The 26,963-nt window shown below is 48.1% G+C and overlaps 2 protein-coding genes across 5 annotated transcripts in view; one reads left to right on the top strand and one right to left on the bottom strand.

Moving 5' to 3' along the window:
* The window catches only part of CCDC63 (coiled-coil domain containing 63), a 47,717-nt gene extending 31,886 nt beyond the window's left edge, over window positions 1–15,831 (top strand). For 3 of the 4 annotated variants that reach the window (XM_064481229.1, XM_031442701.2, XM_031442704.2), the window contains 4 exons: window positions 2,986–3,206; window positions 7,775–7,849; window positions 11,535–11,727; window positions 13,329–14,553. In XM_064481229.1, the coding sequence (XP_064337299.1) occupies window positions 2,986–3,206; window positions 7,775–7,849; window positions 11,535–11,727; window positions 13,329–13,693 (854 nt within the window). In that variant the 3' untranslated portion in view covers window positions 13,694–14,553. Of the gene's footprint in view, window positions 1–2,985; window positions 3,207–7,774; window positions 7,850–11,534; window positions 11,728–13,328; window positions 14,554–15,623 lie in introns of those variants that run through there. The other variant, XM_064481230.1, reaches the window with a different exon arrangement.
* A 1,859-nt stretch (window positions 15,832–17,690) lies between these two features.
* Window positions 17,691–25,052, bottom strand: MYL2 (myosin light chain 2). The gene is made up of 8 exons (XM_010995854.3): window positions 24,987–25,052; window positions 23,653–23,742; window positions 21,418–21,493; window positions 20,225–20,329; window positions 19,581–19,659; window positions 19,435–19,483; window positions 17,899–18,034; window positions 17,691–17,781 (listed from the first exon to the last, which is right to left on the bottom strand). The coding sequence occupies exons 1-7, from the start codon at window positions 24,987–24,989 to the stop codon at window positions 17,936–17,938; spliced, it is 501 nt and encodes a 166-aa protein (XP_010994156.1). The 5' UTR covers window positions 24,990–25,052; the 3' UTR covers window positions 17,691–17,781; window positions 17,899–17,935.
* Between the last annotated feature and the right edge of the window lie 1,911 nt (window positions 25,053–26,963).

Here is a 26,963-nt window from a genome sequence, read left to right as displayed (position 1 = left end):
CCATTAGAGACTCGGTGCCCAAGATTCCTACTGGGGCTGGTCACGTACGCATCTGTCCCTAGCACACACCACAATTCCAGCCCCCCAGAAGGAAGGCAGGTGTTCGGCGTAAGCCACACCATCTGTACAGTCTAGGCACAGCAGCCACTCTGACCATCTACGGATAGTTTTATGTCAGTATAGGGAACTGTTTACCATTTAAGGTCCCAGATGAAGGCCAAGGGCCAGCCTTGCAAGCAGCCCTTTCTAAGGGGAGAGCAGTCTCAGGGCTGCTATGTTAACTCTCTCCTGAACAGATCGAAAGATCTGAGCTCTTTAGAGAGCCCCCTGTGCAGCTGCATTTGTTCTTTGTTCTTTCAGCCCCTTCTGTCTCTTCCTGCCTTATCATTTGGGACTGTATGGTTAGAAGTGTGTTTCTAAGAAACCCCAACTGTCACTCTCGAATATAACAAAAACCACCTTTGGATCTTCTGTCCACTTATCCCTCCATCCTTCCATCCTCCATCCATCCATCTCTCCATCCCTTCATCCTCCATCCACCCATCCTTCCATCCTCCATCCATCCATTCATTCATCCTTCCATCCTTCACCCATCCATCTTTCCAACCCTCCATCCATCATCCACCCATCCCTCCTCCACCCATCCATCTCTCCATCCCTCCATCCTCCATCTACCAATTCATCCATCCTTCCATCCTTTTATTGAGCCACAGGCTCATGCCAGCTTCCATTCTCCATGTTTGGCATGCATGAGTTCCATTTAGCCCTCACAATATCTCCAAAAGGCAGACATTATTATTAATACCCCCAGTTGACAGGTGAGGACATTGCAGCTCAGAGTGGGTACATGGATACAGCCAAGGTCTTCTGCAATGTAAGTAACAGATCCAGGACCCCATCCCGAATGTGTTTGTCCCCCAAAGCCTGAGGTCCCTACTACCATCCTCTTCTTTATCCTAATCCACTGAGCAGCCTCAAGATTCCACTAAGCATCGAAGACCCAAACTGTGGAGTCAGTCAGGAGTTCCTCTCATTCTCTGACACCCCTGTTGAATCGTGCATCCATCTTTCCTCTTCTCACTGGCTCAGGCCTATCATCTCCCCCATCACATTCCCTCTAGCAGCTTCCATTGTCTCTCCCAGCCTCCAGGCTCCTCCTGTTTCAAACAGCTCTGCCTGTGACTCTGCAGGGGTATGTTCTTCAGGATCAGTTACTTCCTTCCTTCATCCATCCAGCTGATGCATTCCTAGTCTTCCAACACATTTTAATGATTGCCTACCCTGAAGTGGGCACCATGTTGGGGACCGGAAATGGAGTAGTGACCAAGACAATGTTAAGCACTGATGTCATGGAGTTTACGTTCCTCATGTGGAGACAGAAAAAACAAGCAAATAGACAAATACAAACACTTCAAGTTGTAATAGAACCTTTGAAGGAAGAAAACAAGGGGTTGAGAAGGAAAGGTAACTGGGGGACCTCTCTTGGATAGGGGGGCCGAGGAGGGTCTCTGAGGAGGAGGTGTTCAGGCTGTGATCTAAAGGATGAAAAAAAATCCAGTTGTGAGGGTGAGGAATCCAGGCAGAAACAAAGGCCCAGAGGCAGGAATGTGCTTAGTGGAGCACAGAGGCGAAACTGGAGAAAACTCTGAAGGTTCTGTCTGAAGGCAGAGGCTACTCCTGCGGGACTGACTGTGTGCCAGGAACCAGGCTGTGTGTCGGGAGACAGCAGGGAATAAGACAGAGATCCTGCCCTCCCGGAGCTGACCTCCCGTCAGGGAAGACAACAAATAGGCAAATGCAGACTTTGATCTCTTAGGAGCCCGTGAGCGTGATGAAGACAACAGAACAGGGTAATTGACAGAGTGACCAGGGGCTGCTTTATCTAGGTGGTCAGGGTGGGCCTCTCAGAGGAGGTGACATTTGGGCAGAGACTTGAATGACACAAGGGAACCAGCCACGTGGAGTCCTGGGAGAAGCGCATCCCAGGCAGAGGGAACTGCAAATGCAAAGGCCCTGAGGTGGGAGTGAGGTTGGCATCTTTCTAGAACAGAGAGGAGGCCAGTGTGGCTGGAATCAGTTGATGCCAGCAGGAGAGTAGTAGGAGATGAGATTGGAGTTGGTGAAGGAGTCAGATCACAGAGGCCCTTGTAGGCTGCACAGGGGAGCTCAGCATTGATTGTAAGTGTGGTGAGAAGTCAACAGGGGATTTAGGCAGAGTGGTGACTGCCTCTGACAGTGACAAGGCACTGAGGGGTAGAGGGGACCAGATCTTAAATGATGCAGAGAAACTTCAGCTTCATCCCAAGGACAGTGGGGAGCCACACACCCCTTCTTAGGGGTGCCTAAGAAGACCTAGAGGGACCCTTCTGATCACCTGTGGAGGCCAAATCAGAGAGACAAGACTGGGTTCAGGAGAAGTGGGGCTGTTGCATGTATCAGGCTGGAGAACAAGTCTTGGAGACCTTTCCTGATTCTAATTCCTTGAATTTGCCAAGCTCTGAGCCTGCCTAAGGCCCTCTGCCAACAGGGCTTCCTTGGCCCTCATCCTGCTCATTTTTTCACCTCCTTGGAGAAGCCTCCCCTGGCCACCCAGCTCCCCCCACCCCCTCCCCATCACAGCACCTTTTACATCTCCTCCATTGCAGGGGCCACAATGGTAATTACTGGATTTCTTTTTCTTACTTGGATGTCTCTTTTTCTTTTCTCTTTGTGGCCAATTCCTCCACAAAAGCTCCGTAGGACAAGGATGTTGTATCCACAGAGCCCAGTGCAGTGTCTGGCACGTAGCAGACGCTCAGTTAGATATTTGTGAAACGGCGAAAGAAGGAGGCTCCTGCCCGTCCCGTCTCTGGGAAAGTCGAGCCCCTCCCGGAGGTGCAGTGATAACGATGCGGGCGCATCCCGCCGCCTGGCGCATCCCTTCGCCTGGTGCTGCTCTGAGCAGCTCTCCTTTCCGATGCATCGTTGTGGTTCCTCCTTTTCTAGCTCTCAAGACAAAGCAGCAAGGGAAGAAGAACAAGAGCGAGAGTTTTGAGAGCTACGAGGTGGCTCACCTCCGGCTGCTGAAGCTGACGAAGAATGGGAACCTGAATCAGCTCATTGAGGAGTTTCTGGCCAAGGAGGAGAAGAACTTCGCTCGGTTCACGTATGTCACGGAGCTCAACAACGACATGGAGATGATGCACAAGAAGACGGAGAGGATCCAGGTTGGGGCACCTCTTCTCTCCTGGACAGGGGCCCAGCCGTTCCCACAGCAGCCTTCCCCACAGCGGGATCCTCAGACCACTCCTTGAGATGCTCTGCAGGAAAAAGGGCCTCGAGTCAGATCAGTCTGGGAAACACCGTGTTCTCCTAGGGTTCTCCCCCGCCGACATTTTAACCTTCCTGAAATCGGTATTTGTCTTTCAATGGATACATACAGTTAATGTGTTCATGGCCCCTCACCCCCAGTAAGTGACATTCAGAATCCACAGTACATTTTATAATCCAGAGTTTAGTAAACTATAGCCATCGCCAGATGTGGCCTTTGGCCTGATTTTGTATAACCCATGAGCTAAGAATGGCTTTTCACATTTTTAAAGGGTTATAAGAAAAAGAGAAGCGTATGCAAGGCAGACCGTCTGTAGCCTGCAAAGCCCGAAATAGCAACTGTTTGGCCCTTTGCCTTAAAAGCTTGCTGACCTCTGTTAATCAACAGCTTCACAGAATTGAGGAGAGATGGTCAATGCATCTTGTAGAGACTTAAGATACATGAGCATAGTCAAGGCTCTGACAAGTCCTGCAGTAAAGAACCCGTTTACCTTTGTTGAACCCGTAATTTCCCAAACTTAATTGGCTCCCCGGGGCTACTTACTCCCCTGGACACACATAAACAGCCTTTGGGACTGTCTGCACAGGAGAGAGTCTAAACTCCTTGGTGTGACACTCTAGTCCCTTCAAAATTTGGCTGCAACCTGCCCCTTACAGCTCAGTTCCCATCACAACCCCCAGGGCACTCTCGGCAGCTGCCCATCCCAACTGCCCCTGCATTTCCCTCCTCTGAGGCCTCCCCACCCCCTGATTTTTTTTTAGAAATACTGCTCATTAGTCCTGACCCTGCACAAATGTCACCTCCTCTGGGAATTCATTGCACTTCCCTCTGAGGTCCCTGCTCTCTGTTTATATGACAAGGGGAGACACTTCCTTTTGCAGTGTCACTGCTTCCTGAGTGTGGGGCCATGGCCAAGTCCACAGTAGCTAGAATACAGGTGAAAACATTTTAATTTGCTAGTGATGAACTAATTTTTTTTTAATGGAGGCACTGGGGATTGAACCCAGGACCTTGTGCCTCCTAAGCACGGGCTCTACTGCTGAGCTGTACCCTCCCCCGGTGATGAACTACTTTTAATAAGGATTAGGAAAAATATAGCCTGCAGAGCATGGTGAGTCAATGGAGATGATTCCTTAGTGGTGATAAGTATTAACAGTAAACAAATAATGATAAACATAATAATAATGTGGTCAATTTGAAGAAACTAATAGATGGTAATAGTGATAGTAATAGCACAGGTGGCACGTGGAAATGGAGGTGGTCCTGTCAGGGCTGTAATGGCAAACAGATGGCACGTCCAAAATGGGTAAATTGAGGGTTTTTTAAAAAGGGCCAATTTACAAAAGCCTAAGGAAATTAAGAAGGAAGAGTGCAGAACAGCACAGCTGAGCTCCAGAACCTGTGAGCGGAGGGAGGAGTGTCTGGAATCAGGAGACAGCGGTGTGGAGAAGGCTGTCTGTGTGTCTTTCCTGGAGGCATGTGGCCAAACTAGTGACCTGTCAAGAGGGGGGACAAGTATGCGTACGCACACCCTCACCCTCCCTCCACTGTCCAGTCTCCAGCTGGCATCTCCCACTGGCTGGGTCCAAGCCCAGCTGGAGGGCAGAGGGGAGAGGAGCTTCTGCCTCTGCCTCTCTTCTGGAAGTCCATCTTCAGAGGACAGGCACCCTCTTATATACCCGCTGCCTTCCCAAAGCCCAGGACGGCCCTGCACACACACAGTGGAAGTCACCAGGAAATGGCTCCCCAACAGTAATTGACCTTGACCTTCCCAGTCACCTTGAGGGAACCCTCCTTTCTGCTTTAGCTGCACAGCCTGTCTCTGGTATGAGGACAAGTGTGTCTGAGGAAAGATGGTCAAACTCCCGCCCTCTCTGGGCTCCAGTCTCCCCATCTGCAGAATGACATCCTTGGACTGGAGCAGTAGTTTCCAAACTTTTATTAAAAAGCTACAGGACTTTTTGTTTAAACCCAGGTTATGGGGAGACACCAGCTTACAAAACAGATGAAATGGAGCGGTCCTGGGTGAAGGGGGTGGGGGTGGGGTGGGATAGGTGATTGGAGGGGGTGCCTGGGACCTTATATTTTGCCTTCTTGGGGCACCTCTGCTCAAATTAGGATAAAGGTTTTGTTTTGTTTTGTTTTGTTTTGTTTTGTTTTGTTTTGTTTTGTTTTGTTTAAGTTAAAAGCAATTAGAATTCTAATATCTGACTTCTCCCGCCCTAGAGAGGTGGGGTTGGAGGCCATAAACTGGATGAATGCAGCCTTCATTCTTCTGTTGCTTGGTCTTCCTCATACCCAAGTTTTAAAATTCGTTAGTTGCCAACATTTTAAAAATCAGGTCATTCCACGTGAAAATGGATTTCTGGTTTCTCTTGGAAAATCAGATCTGATAACTCCGGCCCACTTTCCCGCGGGCAGCTGAGTGCGGCTGCCCCTTTAAGCCAGTCAGGCCACACTCGCCCTCATCCGCAGCTGAGACCCGCTGGGTCTGATTTGCTTCTCAGAGGCCAAGCGGTCTGAGGCCGACGGAGCCCTGCTGGCCTTTGGGTTTGCGATCCCTTCTTTAGGCGTCTCACCACTACCCTCTGGTGGCAATCTTCAGTATTGCAGGAAAGGTTTTCGAGGGGCAAAAGATGGGAAGGAAGAGGATGGAAGGATTGGTTCATTTGGGACCTGGGAGTGGGCAGGATCCTGAATTCTCATTTTCCGGGGGGGGGGGGAGCACCTTACTAATCCCAGTGCAATGACAGAGAACAGCTAGAGCAGAGGGATGCGAGCACGTCAGTCGGAAAGTGACCTGACTGGGAAATGTTTCCTGAACTGAATTGGCCTTGATCTGTCTCATTCATCTTGGTGGTGCCCTCTCTTAGCTACACAACCTGCCTCTGGCATTAGGACGAGTGTGTCTGATGAAGGATGGGCGAGTACCTGCCTCCTCTGGGCTTCAGTTTCCCCATCTTTAGAATGCTGTTTGGACCAGAATAGTAGCTTTTGAGTTCTCTCTCTCTCTCTTTTTAATTGAAGTACAGTTGATTTACAATGTTGTGTTAGTTTATTATACTTATGCATCTTTTTTTTCAGATTCTTTTTCATTATAGGCTGAGCTCTTTTTTTAAGTTGCAGAACTGTGGGAGAATGTAATTCAGAAAAATATAAAGAAAAGGTACAGGTCACTAAAATATCACCACTCGGAGATAATGTCCATTAATGTTTTGGTGACATTGCTTATGAAGACAGTGTGTCCCCAAGCATGTGCCTGCACGCACAAGCACGCGCGCGCGCACACACACACACACACACAGACACACACACACCCAGATGCCCACTTACAGTACTGGGATTATACTAAGAATTTCGTGCTGTTTTGTAAACATTTTCTCCCAACAATTCATCATAGACACCTGCCAACATCCTCTGTGTTCTTTTTAGTGGTTTCTGGAGACCCTGATGCTCTGTAGTGGTACCACAAAATGCTTGTCAAACAGCCGATTATTTCGGGCCCTATTCCATACCTACAAAACCTAGGTGCGCTGAGAACAGGCCAGGAACCTGCATTTAAACCATATTTTTATTTGAGACTCTTTCCCCCTGTGACATAAATGTACCATCATTTATTTAACCAATCCCCTACCAGTAGATATTTGGTCTGTCCCTAATGGGGTGGGGAGCATTATAAATAATAACACAAAAGACAACCTTGAGTGGCCCCCTTTGCCCACGTGTCCCACTATTTCCAAAGGACAGGTTCCTAGAGATGAAATTGCCCCCATCGAAAGGTGTGTGCCTTTTATATTTGGACATACTGTTCTAGCCCAGGAGTTCTCAAGCCTGGTCCCTGGACCAGCAGCAGCAGCATCTCCTGGGAACTTGTGAGAAATGCAGATTCTTGGGCCCCACCCAGACCTCCTGGATCAGCATCTCTGGGGTGGGCCCCATCCATCTGTGTTTTCACAAACCCCCAGGCGATTCTGATTCGTGCCAACGTTTGAGAACCTCTGCTCTGGAGCTGCCTATCCATTATGGTGGCCACCAGGCACGTAGGAGGAGATTTACGTTTAATTTAAATTAAATTTAAAAATTCATTCATTAGTGGAAATAGGCACATTGCAAGTGCTCCATGCCCACGTGTGGCTGGTGGCTATAGTCCCGGACGGTGCAGATAGGACATTGCTGCCGTTGCAGCAAATTCTATTGACTATAGGCAGTTCCCCAGAAGGGAAGAACCACCCACCCTCTGCTGCCCTCATTCTCCTTTTAATTAAGAATCATCAAAAAAAAAAAAAAAAAAAAAGAATCATCAGAAAGAAACTTCATGGGCATAAGAGAGGCCTGGGGGTTCTGGGGCTCCTCGAAATGGGTCATTTAAATCCTCATCACCTCCTCGAGGCGATGGCACGTTTCTAGGTGTGGTGGGGAGGGGAGCACTCACTTTTCCTTATGGTCTGGTTCTCTCCTGAGCAGAATGAGATCATCCAGTTGCGATCCCAGCAGAAATCGTCCCATGATGACAACCACTCCATCCTGACAGAGCTGGAGGTAAGACGGCGGTGGGGAGGGAGGGAGGGAGGTACGCGGGAGTCGCTGTTGCCTGTCAGGCCACCTGTCAGTTGATTCTCAGGAGGAGCAGGATACCTGCCCCATGACTACTGACCTGGATCATGTCTTGACATGTCCTGACACTTTGTCACAGGCAGCCTCTGCTATAGATGGTGCTGCAGAATTTTGTCCATCAGGGCCTTCTTAGTCCATTTTTAAAGACTCCGCCACTTCAGGAAGCCTATCCCAGGCCCTTGTGCCTGTAGCTTCATCCTAGACTAGCAAATTCCAGATAGATCTCTGCCTCAGTCTTTTCTTCTCTCTCCCCCTTTTCCTGGCTGTGGCCTGTTCTCAATCAATAATAGTAATTACAAACATTTCTTGAGCAACTACTATAGACCAGGCACTAGGCTAAGTGGTTTGTTTGCACTGTCTCATTGAAAGCCCACAACAGCCCTATGAAATAAGTGCTGTGATCTTTCCATTTTACAGATGAGGAAAGTGAGGTTCAGAGAGGTAAAGCCCAACATCATGGAGCTGGGATACTATATGAGCTTTGCATTGTATTCAGCTGCTAATAACAGTGACCCAAAATAACAGTGGCCAAAGCAAGATAGAAGTTTCTCTACTTTGTTAATACATGAGTCTGGAGATAAGCACTTCAAGGCTGGTCATGACATCATCAGTAGGCCAGGCTCCTCCTTTCTGTTTTGCCATCTTTAGTGTGTGGCTTACATTCCCAAGGATGCCTCTGGGTTGTATAATGGCTGCCAATGGTCCAGCCATCACAGATACATTCCAAGCAGGAACAAAATGGGAAAGTGAAAAAAGGCCTTACTAACTGAGTTAGCCAGATTAAAAGGTCTTATGACTTCTGTATTTACATCTCACTGGCCATCCCTATTGCAAAGCAGGGTTGGAAATACAACTTTTAGCTGGCACCAAATACAGTCAGCGTTTTGTTATTAAGGCTTAAGGGGAGAATGGATAGCAAATGTCTGACAAAGACATAAGCCCAGAGAGCTTGACTACAAAGCCCTGTTCTAATCCAGTAGTTCCTGGCCCAGGAACTGCACTCCCGGGTCACATCCCTTCTTTTCTCTGTGACTTATTTCTGTTCTTGGCATGCAGATGATCAACAGGGATGGTGGTGCCATTCTCTGGTCGGCCACTGGAGGGCAGCAAAGCACAAGCTACCCATTGAACCTCTCTGGCTCAGCCACCTCTCCCAGGACCCGGGACTGGGGAATATAGACTCTTGGCAGGGTTCAAGTCCAGGGAGACCCTCCCCAGGCTGGACACATGCCTGGGGTCCCATATTCTCAGCTCAAGGCCATCCAGCATCCGAATGCTTCCTTCGGATTGGGACTGGTGCTGCTCTGCATCTCAGGGTTTTGAAAGCCTAAAGAGGGACACAGCCTGGGGAGGCCAACCAGGCACTGCCAGCATCTCCCCCACCTCTGCCTGAAGTCCGCCAGCAGCTCTTTGTTCCTTTGGCTTTAGCATGAATCCTAGAGGCCTCTTTTCAAATGCAAATACTCTAAGAGAATTTAATTGTAATCATGAGAGCCCACTTTTCTTACCCCCTGCTAAAGGTCACTTCTGCCTCCTCTGTTCTTGGAACCTTTCCACTCATCCTCCATTTCACCATCCCCTCTGGGAGAAGTGGTGGGATCGGTGGTAGGATTAACAGGAGAGTTTTGCACAGGAGTTAAGCAATCAGGCCTTGGGAACAAACACTTGGGTATGACTCTCAGAAGTGTTGCTTCCTAGCTGTGTGACTTTGACAAAGTGACTTAACCTCTCTGAGCCTCAGTTTTCTCACCTACAATACGGGGATAATAATTGACTCACTTTGTAGGACTGTGCAGTTTGAATAAAATCATGCATTACACGCATGGCACCCTGCAGGGCAGAGCTGTAAATGCAGCTATAATTATTGTTGCTGTTTTCCACAGAAGTCAGTAAAGCCTCAAATTACCATCTCCTTATTACTAAATAATTGCCCAAGTAGAGCTGAGCCCAAGGTCAGGTATTTAGACAACTCAGGGGGGCTGAATACAATTTCACTTTTCTTCTCTGACCTCAAATATTCGTCATCTGAAAACTGGGGCCATTGTGAGCAGTTAAGATGATGTGTATAAAATGGCTGGAACATTTTAGGTGCTGGATATGTGATATCAACATGACATCAGGCTTTTAAACCTAATTACCTCCTCCCCCTACCCCCCCCAAAAAAAAAACAAGCTATGGAGAGGTCATCCCCATGCTTCGTGAAGCTGCAAGAGGAGCAAGAAATGGGTAATACTTAGAGTTTAAGTATGACAGGTGTCACTTCTGATGATAAACGGTCAAAAAATAAATACCCATATCAGGCTTTAATAATTTTTTTTAAGCATGTGATCTTCTAGTGCACCTTTAGAAGGAGAGGGCAGCTCTTGCTGTCATATGAGGACATGCAGCCCCGGGAACTGAATATTCCAGTGGCTGGGACAGAGGAAGCTGCCTGGTGGTGGTTGAGAGACATTACAAATCATGTCTTCCCTCTCCTGGCTGTGTTCCTCAGAGCCTCAGTTTCCTCACCTGGAAAATGTGGGTGTGGAGAGGGCCCTTTGGGATCCTTATTTGGGATGGCACAGAGACTGTGTGGATGGGGCTGGTCCTTTCAGGGCCCAGGTCACCTTTGCAAGCTGAGAACTCAGAGGGAGAGGCAGCGGTTGAAGCCCTCATCCCCGAGCAGCGATGCTCAGGCTGGGCTGCAAGTCAGAATCGCCTTGGAGGCTTTCAAATTCCCGATGCCCAGGCTGCATCCCAGACCAAGATGTCTGAATCTCTGAGGCTGGGGTCTGGGCAGCAAATAGTTTAACACTCCCAGGTGATACCAATGTGAAGCCCAAATCACAGAGGGTTCTCATACTTTATCATGAGTCAGAATCACCTGGAGGTCCACTAAAACACAGGTTGCTGGGCCCACCCCCAGAGCCCTGGTTCAATCAGTCTGGACTGGAGCCCAAGAATTTGCATTTCTAACAAGCCCCCCCCCCCAACCTCGTGAAGCTGATGCTGCTGGTCCTGGGCACCCACTTTGAGAACCACTGGGCTCTAGCAATGTGATTTAAACTGGTGAAACTGGTTTGTTGGATTGCAATCAGCATTTAAAAATAACAAGACAGAACAGAACAGAACAGCATAGAATATATTAGAACACACAAAAAGAAAATCGATTTGTGAACTTTAATTTCATTTGATTAGATAAATACACACATGTATGTATGCATGTATTAGGCAGCAATGTAAAATGTGTTTCCTCCTGTGGACCACAATTTTTAAAAAATGAGTCACCAGCTTTCTGAAAACACTGTAATCCAGTACACATGTAGACACACCTGCACGTGTGTAAGTGAAACAAAACTTACCTTAAGCAGTATTTACCCTCACTACCTGCAATGCATCCTAGTATTTTCTCTTCCTTTTCTGTTCTATTTTATTTCATTTTTTTAAAATGTAGATTGAAGCCCATTAAATTCATCTTGCACCCCCATTAGAGGTTTGAAAACCGGCAGCTTGGAGACTCTGGCCCCGGAGGGTCCCAAGCCCTCCTCATCCCCACTGAAAGTCCTCATAGTGGGCTGAGGCCAGGGTGGCGGCCAGGCTGACCTGGATGGGAACTGGGGTCTGCCACCAGGAGAAGCTAAAGAAGACCAAGGAGGAGGCAGATTTGTACGAGAACAACTACAAGGAGATCAGCAAGACCTTGGAGTATCTCAAGAACTCGGTGGAGAATCTGTTTAAGAAGATAGATTGTGATGCCACCAAGATCCTGGTGCAGTTAGGGGAGATGGGGAAAATCACAGATACCAACCTCCCGCAGTACCTCGGTGAGTTATGCCGGCGCCCGCTAGACTCTGAGCAATGATTTCCAGGGCTCCCTGTGACAAGGCACGAGGACTTGTGCCAGTAGGAGGTAGTGAGCCTGGTGGTGAAGCATGTGGGCACTAGAGCCGGCCTGCTTGGGTTTAAATCTTGGTTCTATTCTTGTTAGCTGTGTGACTTTGGGCAACTTTCTGAACCTCTCTGTGCTTCAGTTTTTTCATCCAAAAAAAAAAAGAGGGGTAAACCCAGAATCTACCTCATGACGTTTTTGGGGGGTGTTAAATAAATGAGTAGTTCTTAGGGGAAAAACACATGATCATCTCAATAGATGCAGAAGAGGTATTTGACAAAATTCAACATCCACTCATGATAAAAACTCCCAACAAGCTAAAACTAGAAGGAAACTTTCTTACCTGATAAAGGGCATCTGTAAAAACAGCTACAGCTAACCTCATACTTAATGGTGAAAAAACAATGCTTTTCTTCTAAGACCAGGAACAAGGCAAGGATTCCTGCTCTTATAACTCCTCTTCAGTATTGTGTTGGTGGTCCTAGCTAACGCAATAAGGCAGTAAAAAGAGACAAAAGGCATACAGACTGGAAAGGAAGAAATAAAGTGCTCAAAGCAATGCCTGGCATGTAGCAAATGCCTGTTAACTGTAACACACGTTTCCAGGCATAGTTCTTGAGCTCAGGATAGAGGGGCAGGATGCACCTACAGAGATCACGGCAATTTAAGATGAAAGGCTTCCACTGTTCTTAGAATGAAACCTAAGGTTCTTAACACAATCTGTGTTTGGGAGAGTCCCAGTACCTCCTGCCCACTAGTTTCAGGGATTCACTTGGCAGGCTCACGGGTTCAGCAGAGAGTCATATTCATGGCTATGATTTGTTATAGCAGGATACAAAGCAAAATCAGCAAAGGAAAGGGGGGGCATGGGGTGAAGTCTGGAGGAACCCAGGAGAAAGCTTCCAGGGGTTCTCTCCTGGGGGTGGGGGTGGGGGTCACACAGGATGTGCTTAGTTCCCCCAGCAATGGGTTGTGACAACATTAGTGAAGTGGTGTCAGTCGGGGAAGCTCATGAGGTACTCATTGCCCAGGGCTTGGGCTGCATGAAGCACAGTGGGAAGGACAGCTCCCTCAAACTCAGGGAAAGCACTGAGGAAAAAAACAAATCAGCCGTTTAAGGTGGAGCTTGCCCATGGCTCCGCTAATTTTTGGTAGAACCCAGTGTTTCTCAGTCTTCTTTTCATGACTGCCCCCTAAGGAACCATTTAGACGCTCTTTTCCTACCTGCCCCTCCTCGAGGAATTTTAATACTGTCCATATACACCATGTAACTGTTTATGTCCTGTATGCATATCTGTGCCTTGTCCACTAAAGAGATTGTTCTGCTCAAGAACCAAGTTGTGCCCCCTGTGGGTGATACTGCCCTCTTTGCGAACGCGCGGTGTAACCCAAGAGAAAGCCCTTGTTCTTGCAGGATCTCAGGACCCGCCCCCGCTCCCTGTCCTTCCCTTCCTCTCCAGCAGGGGGCGCCACGTTTCGCTCCCCCGGGACCCAGGGCTGTTGGCAGCCGTCTTGGTTCTACTTGTTTTTTTCCAGCCATCATTGAAAAGAAGACCAATGACCTGCTGCTGTTAGAATCCTACAAGCGGATCCTGGATATGGAAGTGGCAGAGGCCGATATCCCGCCACCCTTCATCAACCCCTTCTGGGGCGGCTCCGCCCTCCTCAAGCTTGCAGAACCCATCAAGGTCACCCCCCCGGTGCTCGGGGCTGACCCCTTTAGTGACAAGTTGGATGAAGGTGAGTTCTCTTTCTCCCCGGATCTGCGCAAGTTGCTAGGAAGCGTGTGCAGGAGAGGGTCCGCGGTGCCAAGCCCCAGTTTCCCCTTCTTTCTGAGCCTCCTGGGCCCATCAGGTCCACTGGGTAACACCTCGGTTGTCGCCAAATGGATATGTCACTGAACCAGGTTTCGTGTTTCGCGATGTGTGGCAAGCCAGATGCTGAGATGCCGAGGTTTGCAGCGCAGAGAAGGGTTATTCGCGAGGCAGCCAAGCAAGGAGAGGAGGTGGGAGAACAAATCTCAACTCCCGCCTCCCCAAAAGCAAGGCGCTCGGGGTACTTACAGAATAAAGAAAAAAAGAAGGGTGGTCTGCGGCGTGGGGAGCGCGGGAAGCAGTGATTGGGAAAAGGTGCGGTGATCATTGGTCTGTGCACTGGCTTAACTCAGCTACAGTGCTCTGCACGTTCAAGAGGTCACCGAGTCTCCCTCGTGCATGCCCAGTTGAAGGGTCGCTGTTTCCATCCAGTGTTAACCAGCCTAGCTGGAGCTAGACATTGCTGACTCCTGGCTCAGCTGAAGTGGATGCAGCTGACTCCAAGTTCTTGGGAAACAGCTCAGGCAGACATCTTATTGTCTAGGCTACCTGCAGTTTGGAGAACAACCCAGTCTTTTGCAGCAATAATTAAAGCAACCTTGATTAGTGATGGCACGTTACAGGTGAAATGGATTTAACTAAAGATTATCCACAGTTTCAGTTACACACCTTGAGTCTATAGTCTTTCTTGTGGAGGTGGGTCCTTCAGAGAAAAATTTATTCGAGGGTCAAAGGTGAAAGTGGGAGGATGGTGGAACTGGAAACGACTGAAATGCTCACCCAGTAGAGTGGTTAAATAAGTTACAGTTCACCCATCCATGGATGGAATACTATGCAACCATTAAAAAGAATGCAATAGGGTGTTATAAACCGACACACGTATGTATGGCATGTAGTGGCCAGGAATGCTGCTAAAAATCCTGCAATGCACAGGACAGCCCTTCACAACCCTGATATTTAAGAGGGGGGTGGGGAGAAGAGGAAGGAGAAGGAGGATAAGAAAGAGGAGGAAGGGAGGGCGGGAAGGAGGACAGTATCCTGATTATACATATAAAATGAAGAGGATGTGTAGGCTGACTTAACGGTGGGTATTTCTGGGTGGTGGTTTGCAGAGAACTTTGCATTTCTAAGTTAAACAACTTGTATTGCTTAGAATTTTCTTTTACAATGACCTTGCGTGACTTTGGTATTTGGAGAAAAAAATTGTTTTTTTTTAAAAAGCAGCCCCACTTCTCTGAGCAGTATTTCAAGTGTGCAGGTGTGCCAATGCATGTGCACACATAGACGGGCAGGTGCACACACACCACTTGTTTGTTTTATGCAAGGCAACTGAAACTTAGCAGGAGTGAAAGCTGGGGCTGGTGTCAGCCACCTTAGCACAGCTTCCCCTGGCTCTTCATGTTCCTAAAAGAGGAGAGTGGCAGGGCATAGCTGTTGGTAACGCTATCCTCACAAGGTCAGGGACGTACAGATGATGTCTTCACTTCCGTTCAACGGAATGTTGATAAACACTGGGTTCTCTTAGCCCACTAGCCTCTATGGCTTGTAGGCATGAATTAGAAGAGGCACCCACTCTGGGCAGGTTAATTAGGAAAAGGAGCCCCTGCTGGGTGGACATGGCTTCGCAATCAAGTAGGGGGATGGATTTCAGCCCTGTTTCTACCAGGTGTCTTTGTGCAGTCTACATCCTGGTCAACTGCACACAATGGCCTTGTCTCCTTGGTATCAAACCAAACTCAGCTTCACATCTTCATCTAAGAGAAAAAAACAGTTATTGTCTGGGCATCCTTGAGCAGTACATCTCCACCTATCCTATCCCTCCCTGAACTTAGAGAATGGTCACACTCCAAACCCCAGCACTGTGGAGGGGTACCTTACAAAGCTTGGACATCCTTGAATGAGGCAGAGGGGCAGTGTTCCTGGGAAGAAACCACCCCACCCCACCCCCACCGCCTCCTCCACCGCTGTGCTGGGTTTGATTTCCAAACTCCTCACACAAATCCTGTCTTTGGCACAGTGGACCAGCCCCTGGACCACAGCAGCCTTCGGCAGCTGGTGCTCAGCCATCACGCTGCAAAAGAGTCTCGAAACAGAGAAGTACACGTGGAGAGTGTGCCTGAAAAAGGGGACGATCTGAGGCCCAAGAAGAAGTTAATGGTCTGAGATGGTTGGGGCCACATTTATACCATAACCAGGGAGAATAAATGTTTTGTTCTGTAACCCCAGTGCCTTTTCACACTCATTACTAAGAAACTTGGGTGATGGAGCCACCCCAGGAGAGGGTAGAGGCAGAAGGGTTGAGTTCCAAAGTTGGCACAGGGGGCAGGAGTAGTGTGAGGTCACCATGGCCCTCAAGAATCCCTGAGATGGTGACCAGCAGAGGTCACCCCTCACCATGGCCCACCAGGTAAAGTGTAGGGGCCACGTGGGAGCCAAAATACTGATCACACCCCAGAACCATACAGGATGTAGCAGATGCTCATAGGTGGGACCCGGGAACCACGGAGATCCTGAGTCTGTATCTGTGTGTGTGTGTGTGTGTGTCTCATGCATGAGTGTGTCTGTAGGGCTGTGTCCAGAGCCTCTTACCCTGAAACACAAACTCCACTTGAGGGCCCTGAGCTGGGTCCTCTCCCAGGCCTGGCTGCGTGTCTGCAGGAGTCCCAAATCACAGGTTTTGGATGCAAGAGACATGAATCGTCACAGGGTGCGGATCATAGCAGGCCATCACGGGGTTGGGGGCACCCCAAGTCCCTGCCTGCCCAGCTTGTTGTTGGCTTTGAAAGGGATTCCATTTCCCAGCAGTCAAGAGTGATGTTGTTTGTCGTACAGATAGAGCTGACCCTGAACTCCCCCTGCAGGGGCTCTGTGGTTATTCTTGAGCCTGGAAAACTCGCTTCAGGTCTGGCTTCTCCAACCCCCAGACCTCCTCGTTCCCTCTAGGTGACCCCAGCTGTCACTCTCACCCCCAATTTCAGCTCTATCTCCAACACATCATTCACTTTGGCTGTGTCCTGGGTTCTTGGGATGCTCTTGAGAACTTAGAGTACTGACATCCACTCCGTCTTCTTCCTGAAAGGCTTCTGGATTTTCCTTTGGGGAATGGCCCCTCTCACCCTCTGGCCACATGGTTTGGAAAGGACTGATTTCAACCCAGGTGCGAGGGTTAATATCGTGAGCAGGTCTGCCAATCAGAGCACTGCACTTGTTTCAGAGTTGGTTCAGGAGTCCCACGGGCCCTGTTCTGTTACTTGTGTGGATCTGGGAGAGAGAGGTACCCTCTTTCCACTGGGATTGCTGAGGGGATAGACAGGAGCCAGGAGCTGCTGGTAACCATTCTGCCACCACTGAGAGCAGAGCAGCATGAGAGGAAGTGAAGCAGCGGAGAGTCCTCCTCAGGTTTAGATGGCACTGTTTGATGTAGCTATGCCTGAAGCCCTTGGACTTCTCAGTTATGTGAACCCATTTGTCTCCTAAGTTGGGATTCTTGCAGCCAAAACAGACCTCAGTGCTTCAACAATGACTTTGATCACTCAAAATCAAGAGTCAACTCACACCTAGGCCTAGTTCTTAGACCCTGGGCAGGGACAGAAATCAGTACCTGTATGCATCTGTATCCCTCCCCCTATTTGCCAGGATAGGAATACAGACAGCTTCTACTTTATCTGAAATTAGAAATTAACCTCTTACAATTCATGATTGTGATTTTTTTTGCCAAATAAGCCATATTCTTAGCATGCATGTGAGGCTTCCTCTTCTTAGCTTGTCCTGGGGCCTGTCTAAGCACACCTAGGGGAGAAACATTCCAGTGATGTCCTAAGGGAAAGGGTGGCATGGAAGCTAGGCTCTACCAGTGCTTGAACTCTTTGGAAGAAAGAGTTGTGGTCCTTTAGTTAACATTCCAGTACAATTTGGCCCTTGATAGAAATAGTCCTGAGTGGCTGTGAAGGTCTATTTTAAATAAAGAGTGACTAAGATTCAACAATGACAGCAGGGCCATCACTGGCTCAGACACCACCTTCATGGGAACTAGCAAAGGGTCTTCCTTACTCAAGGCTCTTCTGTCAGAGAAACACCATAAACAAATAGACGACGTCTGTTTATTTGAACATGACCTCTGGATGGATTTCCATCTGTAGGCTATGTGGCCACGTGGTATCTATAAGGCATCCAGGCTGCAAAGAAGATGGAGGTGGATAAGTGAGGCAGCCACACAGCCCACAGGCCAGGGGCAGGGGTGGCGGCATTACTGGGCAAAGCGAGAGGAGGGCAGGGACGCCCCCACAACCTACCCAAAGGCAAGCCCAGGGCTGGGCAGGGAGCCCCCGCTTAGTCCTTCTCTTCTCCGTGGGTGATGATGTGCACGAGGTTCTTGTAGTCCAGGTTGCCAGTTACATCAGGGGGGAAGGCGGCGAACATCTGTTCAATCTGCAACGAACCAGCAACATGTGCTGAGGACAAGGTGGAGGGGCAGTGGGAGGGAGGGCTGCATGCCGGGCAGGCCTGAGTGTAGAGGCGGCCGGGTGGAGGACACGGGGTGTGGTGGACATCTCCCTCTGTGCCCTCCTGCTTCCTTGACTGTCCTTGCTCTTCCACGGGTGCTGACCCCAAGGGCCACCCTGCAGGGATGTTCCTGGGAGCTCAAGCTGTGATGGGGAAGCTGGGATTACAAACTCAGGTGTGCAAAGGGGCAGGGCAGGTTATGGCAGGGAGCAGGATGGGCCTGGTGGGGTCTGTGGCTAAATGGAGACACAGTCCATCTATAGAGGTGGCAGCTGCTCAGGGCCAGCCAAATGTGGCCATGTGGGCAAGGAGGTCAGACTCTGGGAAATTTGATTCTTTGAGGAAAACTGGAAATCTAACATTTTTTAACAGGCAGTTTCCACATTTAAAAAGTATTGACTAATTATTTTAAAATGTGGGTAACACTTAGATTGCCTTATCACATGTCAGCACTTTATGCATGAGAACTCACCTGATCCTCACAGTGTACTATGAGGTAGACTCTGTTATTGCCCCCACTTTACAGATGGGAAAATTGAGGCACAGTGAGATTAAGGAGCTTGTCCAAAGTCACAAAGCTGGTGGGAGTAGAAAGTCAGGCTCTTTCAACTGATTGAGTTTTGAGGGGAAAATCTAAATAAAATTTTTAGTAAAATGTGGAACTTGACAGAATCAGGCCTGAGAGGCTCCAAGGGGCTATTTTAAATAGACTCATTAAGGTTCATTAGTAATGTTGACAAGACAGTTGCTTGTTCATACAGGATGTTTGGTGAATTAGCAGTAGTGCCCCTTCTTCCAGGCACGTTACTGCCACCTGCCAGAAAAAGGCATATATTCTGATTTTTAAAAAAATTATATTATAGACACTTTACTGCCATCTGCTGGAAAACTATTGCAACAAATAAATACTCTACAATATATCTTAGAACTGTGTCCAGGAGGGCTGTGCAGTGTGCAACCTACACAACAGTATGCAGTGACCCTGCCTGCCAGCCTTACTTACTCCAACAGGAAACTGATGCTTTTACCAGGTCTCCATACATTATGGATCAGGCAGACCTAGGTTTGAATCCGGTCTTGGCCTTTCTCAGTGTTGTCCTTTTAGGCAAGTGAGTTTATTTCCCTGGGCCTCAGTTTCCCCATCTGTAAAATGACCATAATATTCGTCCCTACCTCACAGGGTGATTGAGACGGGCTCAGTAAACAAGAGAAGATTCTCTCTCAGTGTGGGTTCGGGGGTGTTTTATATAAGAGAGAGCGAGGGAGTCCCCAGAAGGGTGAGGCCAGGAGCTGGGGTGCAGAGAGTGTCCAAAGGGCCCGGTTACCTCCTCCTTGGAAAACCTCTCGGCCTGTGTGGTCAGCATCTCCTTGACGCTGCAGAGATAGACATGCAGGTATTGGCACCAGGTATGTGAAGGGGGTTGGGGAAAAGCGAGGAGCCCTCATGTCCTCCCCCGCAGACCCCACTCACTAATCGGCCCTGAGCACCCCTTTGCCTTCAGGGTCAAACACTTTGAACGCGTTGAGAATGGTCTCCTCTGGGTCTGCCCCTGAAACAGAAGATGGGGTTGAAATGTGCCACGGATGGCTGGGAACCTCTGTTAAGGAGGAAAGACCCTGCCTTCTTCTGAGCCCTGAGCCTTGGTGTTTTGAAAGAGTGGGTTGAGAGTCCAGTTACTTCTGAGCAAACCCAAGGTCAAACATGGATCCAAACTTAGAAAGACTGGGACTCAAATCCTGACTCCAGCATTTGTTAGCTGTGTGGCCACAGGCACGTGGCTTTCTGTCTCTGAGTCTCAGTTCCCTATCTGTAGACTGGGATAAGAATAGACCCTACCTCCTAGATGTGGTGAAGTATGTGGTAATGCATATAGTGCATGTAAAGTGCTTAGCATGAGTCTGGACCAGGGTAAGCCTTGGAGCACTGTTAACTGCTGTTTTTACTCCTCCCCCCCGCCCCGATTTTAGTCTGCCACCCCCTGCATGTTCTCCTAGCATTTTAATTCATGCCCAAAAATGAAGACACATAAAAACAGACAAGACATGCCCACACAGATACACAAACACAGGTGTATGCATACGGCTGTAGATGCACAGATATTCACATGAGCTTACCCTTAAGTTTCTCCCCAAACATCTGTAGGAACACTGTAAAGTTAATTGGACCTGGAGCCTCCTTGAGCATTTCATCAATTTCCTCATTTTTCACGTTCACACGCCCTAGTGCAGGAAACACACACTCAGCAATTCCGAGCTGGGACAGAAACAGCTATCAGGACACTGGCATTTGCCCTTGTAATCCCACTTCAAGGAATCTAGTCTAGGAATAATCAGAGACAGAGCAGATGGGGCCAAAGAGTCACATGAGAAGATGTTCTCGAAAGTGTTATTTATAATAGCCAGACAATTGGAAGCAACCCAAAGAGGGTTTAGTTATTCTTAAAAGTGTCTTCAGAATCTGGAGCATTTTATACAGGTATTTTAATATTTTACTCAAATGGGAAATGCTCATATTATAAATTAGCCCTTCTCACTTGGAGGTGGGAAAGACGGAGTAGAATTACCTGAAAGAACTTTTCCAAATTGTATCTGTTGTAACCCTTGGGGATTGTGATATACCTGCTCTAGCCACTGCCACAAGCCCGTATAATACCCCGTGTAAATCAGAAAAAGCCACCCCTTCTTAAGATAATTTATGTTTTAAATGTAGAAATCTGTGGTGGCTACAAACATGAATAGTACTCTGTATACTTGTGCAGTGCACAACCTGCACAGCTGTTCACGGCCATGAGTTCTGGGGATAGGAGTGGAGGAGAGGTTAGTGTTGGCAGCTTGGACAGGTATGTTTTGAAACAGCTCCATGCACTCATGCTCACCCTATTAAGATGTTAAATTTAAAAAACTGAAACTAAAATAGAATGATTCCTTTTATTAAACACACACACACACACAAAGACATGCCTAGAAGAAACTTAGGGGCTGAGATGTTAACAGTGGAATGTGGCCTAATGGCCAGTGTTGTTTTCGCCTTTATACTTTTCTGAATTTTCCAAGTTTTCTATTGTGAATTGCCATTGCATTCAAAACCACACACAAAATTATTTTAAAAGATAAAGAAAAGATATGTGAAGACACTCAAAGACTAAACACTTCTTTCCTACCCTCTGAAATTTGTCTTAAAGGCCAATCCTGGCCGAGCTATTTCTTTGACAATGACACGCTCTTGACCGTTTTGGTGGTCCCACCTCCTGCCCCTCATGAGGGGAGGGTAAGAAGACTCTCCTGCAGGTGTGGAGGGGGCAACATACCAAGAGCAGCGAAGGTGTCCCTCAGATCGTTCTTGTCTATGAAGCCATCCCTGTTCTGGTCCATGATGGTGAAGGCCTGTGAGAGGGAGGAATTTGGCTGGTCAGCCCAGGAGAACTTGCGGGGAGGAGCCCAAGAGATTGTGCCAAGGGCTGGGGGAAGTGGGATTCAGGGGAGCGTCAAAGGATTTCAAGGAGCGTCAAAGGACATTAGATAAACAGGCTAGCAGTTCCTCAAAATGTCAGGCCTAGAGTTACCATAGGATCCAGCAATTCAACTCCTCAGTGTGTTCCCAAGAGGAATGAGAACACATGTCCACACAAACACAAACCCATGCGTCCATCAGCTGAGAAATGGATAAACAAAATGTGGTCTATCCCCATGATGGAATATTATTTAGCAATAAGAGGAAAGGAAGTTCTGACATGTGCCACAGTGCGGATGAACCTTGAAATATGATGCTAAGTGAAAGACATCAGACACAAAAGACCACATATTATATGATTCCATTTCTATGAAACGTCCAGAATAGGCAAATCCATAGAGACAAAAAATAGATCAGTGGTTGGCAGGGCCTGGGGGAGGGGGGGAGGGGAAGTGACTGCTAATGGATATGAGGTTTCTTTTGGGGGCGATGAAAATGTTCTAAAATTAGGTAGTGATGATGGCTGCAAAATTCTGTGACTATATTAAATAACCACTGAATTGTATACTTACTTGAAAAGGGTGAATACATGGTATGTGAATTATATCTTTAGAAAGTTGTTACTGAAAAAAAAAAAGTTACAAACTGGAGTCCCCTCTGTCCTCCAACCCGAAAGTTCACGTTATCTGTGAAATGGAGCCAGCTGATCTTTAATCTTTAATCTCCAGCTGGCTCCCAGGGAGACTCCAATAGCTTTGTAAATGCCCAGGTATTTTACAAATGATGTATCATGTCTACATTTTTTGAGTTCTTTTTGCAGCTGGTTCCTGAAAGTATTTGCACCCCCAGCCCACGCCCCTCACAGCTGATCTCATTCCAGAGGTTGGGACCCAGTGAGGGAGAAGGGAGAGTGTAGTCTTCACCATGGAAGGTGTCCCTTTCAAGTTCATATATGACATTTTGTCCCAGGAATTCCTCTTCCCCTGGCGGCCTATGAGGTATAGCGTTCCTGTGATCCAAATGTTGATGGGGACAAATGGGGCAAGTGTCCCACTGGAAGCCCCAAATGGTTTCCCCTTTCATACAAATCACAGTGGCCTCTTCAGCACAGTGTTTACATATTTTCCTCCAAAGGGCTGAACAAGAGTGTGGATGACTTAATGTGAGCCATCACGACTGCTGTAAAATTAATTCCAAGTCTGTCCTTCTGAGCCTGCGGGCAGTTGCTTAATTTTGACTAACTGGTACTTTGGTTTGCTCACTAAGGCAGCGATTATGATAGTGTTTCAGACCCAGTTAGCATTCAGCCATTGAGGACTGTAAAATTTAAAATCTAAGATGCTTTTTTTTCATCTCTTGGACTGGCAAAATTAATATTTTAGACATGAATACTCAATGTTGGTGGAGACGTGGGGGAAAGGCTCTTTCTCCTCTTGGAGCTGATGGGGGTCAGATTGAGCACAGCATTTCTGGAAGGCAGTTTGGACCAGTGGTTGTACTTGTGTTTAGTTCCTTTCTCTTTTAAGTTCCTTTAATCCAACTGTTCTGCTTTTAAGGAGTTACCCTCAAGGAAATGACCAGAGATACAAGCAAAGATGAGTTATTTATAATAGTAAAACCTTCTCAACGTTAACATCCAACCGTAGGAAGTGGTTTAAAGAAATGATGGAAAATGTTGGTACTGAATTGCTCAAAGAAAAACAGCAGGTACCAGTCAGCATACACAGAAAATGGTAACTTTGTTTAACAAATATGTTGATATGTAACAAAAATAACTGGAAGGGTGTATTCCAAAATGTGAACTGATAATCTCTGGGTGGTAAAATTGTAGGTCGTTTTATTCTTTGTGCATTCTTGAAATTCTTTCCTACATTTTCAATAAGACACATGCTTCACTTTGATGATCAGCAAAGGTTATTTAAAATAATTTCTTTAAGTCGTTCACACACATGTTCAGATTCAATTTGGGGGTTTTGTTTGGAGGATAAAAACACCGAACTGAGAGGTCCCTGCAGGGAAACGGAATAAGGGAAAGGCTCTTTCAGACCGTGGGAATCTCCACTGGGGCGGATGATTCCACAGCTGCACCCACCTCCTTAAATTCCTGGATCTGGGTCTGTTCAAACATGGAGAACACATTGGAATTGGCGCCCTCGGCTCTCTTCTTGGCTTTCTTAGGCGACTGGGGGGTAAAAAAAGCATCAATTAGAAGGGTCAGAAGCTGGCAATTAGAAAAGCGGATCAGGTCCCATCTCTGGATAAGCTTCAGCTGCTCATCTGTGAAATGGGGTGTGGTGTCCCCACTCATCTCAAAATAGTGATGCTGGAAAGATAAAAAGGTAAAAGGACACGGAATAAAGTTTCTCAAAAGCACCCCAGCTCTGGTGGATCGTGAGAGATTGTAGGTCTTGCAGCAGCTCCTTTGCAAACTAGAGGAGGGGGTGGAGGGTTGAGGTGTGTCTCTGGGGATGGAGGCCCCGGATTGCACTTTACAAAAAGTTCAGTAACGCACAGAAGGAGGGTTGATTGGAGGGGAAAAAAACAAGTCAGGCTCACTAAACCATGAGGAATGTGGAGATGAAATAACACTTTTTCAGGGTGTTAAAACCCAAGTGCTCTGTCCCCCTCGATTTTCCCTTGATCCAAATGGCAGCAGGATCTCCTCTCTAAATGTTCTGTCCTTGCATTATGCTAACGGAGCAGAGAAGAGCGAGTTAACATTTCCCCCACCCACTTCTGACTTCAGTTACAGCGGGCGCTTGAACACTGCATATGTTATTGCATTTAATCCTTATAACTGCTCTGTCAAGTCGAGGCTATTATTACCATCGCCATTTTACAGGCCAGGCCCAGAGAGGTTGGGTCATTTACCCAAGGTCACACAGTCACAAAAAGGCAGAGCCGGAGTTGAACTGGGGCAGACTGACTCCAAAGTCTGTGCTTCAAACCACAATGCTGCACTGACCCTGATCCGGGGCTTCCTGCTTTGGGAGGGGGCACCTCACCCAACAACAGAGGGAGAAAGGTTTTAAATTTGCAAGTTCAAAAGGTGAAAACAAAAAGAGTCTTTTCCCCAGCTGCCTGAACAAGAGAAAAGAATTACAATTTGATCCTTAAAAGCGTTCAATCCCATTTTGCAAGCCCTGGGAGTTATTGATTCCTCCAGAGGTCAGTAGACAAGCCATAAAAAAGCCAACTCTCTTATTTTGTTTTTGCGAGTCCCCGGGAGCTGCTGTTATTTGTGGCTTATCTGGGCATTGATTGGGGTTCCTCTGTGTGCACACAGCAAGGAGTGCTTTTTCCACCAGGGTCTGGGCCCCTTGAAAGCCGCCTTTCTCCCCCTCCCCTCTTTGGTCCTTTGCTTGTAGGTGGCGTCCCCTCCTCGCCACCCAGCATCACTCACCTCCAGGAGCCCTCCATACTCACCATGGTGGGAAGGACTCAGCACTGCTCCCCCAGAAGAATCCCACAGGCTGCTCAGCTCTCCTCGGCCTGGGAACAATAAATACTTCCTCCTCAAGTTTAAAAATAACCCCATGACCACTTTTGGCAGTAGTAGGTGAGGCGGACACCACCTAAGGCCCCCCCACCCCATGCCGTTCTTCTGAAGTAAGGGCAGCTCACTCGCCACCCGGTGACACGTGAGACCCAAAAAGGCATTCAAGGTTAAAGAGACGGGCGGCCGGTTCACGGGGAGAGATGCTGCATGCTTTCTGCCGCGCTTGTGCGGCCGACACTTGTGCTTGTCAATTTTGAGAAAGAAAATGGCAAAGAGAGGAGACTGTTAAAATTCTCCAGCATGATCAGGCATGAATCCCACCTCAGGGCCTTTGCACCTGCAGTTCCCTCTGCCTGGAATGCTTTTCCATTAGACATCTGCCAGGCTCCCTCCCTCACCTCCTTCAGGTTTTTGCTCAAATGTCATCTTCTCAGTGAGGCCTCCCCACCACCCTATTTAAAATAGCCATTCAGGGGAGGGTACAGCTCAGTGGTGGAGTGTGTGCTTAGCATGCACAAGGTCCAGGGTTCAATCCTCAGTACCTCCATTAAAACAAACAAACCTAATTACCAACCTCCCCACAAAAAACAAAAAAGAAATACTGAAAGATAATAAACTAAAATAGCCATTCACCCCCTGCCCTCCAGAGTCCTTTCTCTGCTTTGTTTTTCTCCCCAGCATTTATCACTTTCTAACAAACTCTGCAATTCACTTACTTATTTGTTAAGTGTCAGTGGACAGTTGGCTCAGGAGGGTGGGTCCTCTTTATTTCCCTCACCACTCTCTCCCCGGCTCCTAGCTTGTGACTGCCACACAGCAGCTGCTCAGCAAACATTTGCTGACTGACTAAAGCAACAACAGCTCTCACTTACCAAGCCCTTGCCACGTGCTCGGCACTGGTACACGTCTCGTGCTCATATTTAAATTTCGAATCAATCGTCCTGTGTGGTAGAGACACCTTATTTTCTATGTCCCTATTTCACAGATGAGGAAACTGAGGCTTGGAGGCAAAGTGATCACGCCTGGGATCATGTGGTGATGAAGCTGGGAGTGGATCTGAGACCATTTGCCTCCATAATCTATGCTCTTGGGGAAAAAAAGGGCCTTGGGAAAGACAGCTTGCTCTCAGAGCCCAAGACACTGTAGTTGTTAATCCCTCTTTGGATGGTTTTCCTCCTGTGGCCTAGCAGGCAGCCTTGGGATCCAAGGAGTCAGAAGTCAGGGCTTGGAGTCAAGTTGTGCCTTATTTATGGCCGCGAGTACTGGGCTCCAGAGTTCATGCCTCTTAAGAAGTAGAACATTCTCTCAGCCATCCTGGTGGTGTAGCCACAGGGCCGACGGCCAAGCCAGCATTCACCCCTCTCTGTGGAGCCCCACTGTATGCCTGGCGCGGTACTGGTGTGGGGGAGACACCCTGAGCAACACTACGTGCAAGGGGTAAGATGGACAAAAATAAACAACTGCACAGCCCAGATCATTCCAGGTGATGACAGATATTATGTAGGGATGAAATAGAGAGGTGGGAGCTGCTGGCTGGGAGCTGCCTCGCCTGGGCTGGGGGCACTTCTCTGAGCAGAGACCAGAGGAGAGTGCACTGGCTGCAGGGACACAAAGAACCTCAAAGGAGGATGAACTGGGAATCTTTGAGGCGCAGAAAGACGGGGTACAAGGTGAGGTCAGCAAGGTGGGCAGGGGAGATCGCGTGGTGTGTCTTTGGGATTTCATTCCAGAGGCGAGGGGAGCAGTAGGGAGTTGTCTAACAGCCCCCGGGGCTGCTGGTGTCCAGCGATGTCCTGATTTGGGAGCGAGGCCAGCAAGCATCTCACTGGAACAAGATCTTATCAACCAAATCCATCCACAGATACGTGCTGAGGTGCTGAAACCTTCGTGGTTGTTGCTGGAAG

This window comes from Camelus dromedarius, chromosome 31, assembly GCF_036321535.1.
Source record: "Camelus dromedarius isolate mCamDro1 chromosome 31, mCamDro1.pat, whole genome shotgun sequence".
NCBI classification, from domain to species: domain Eukaryota; kingdom Metazoa; phylum Chordata; class Mammalia; order Artiodactyla; family Camelidae; genus Camelus; species Camelus dromedarius.
This window is presented reverse-complemented; position numbering and strand designations above follow the sequence as displayed.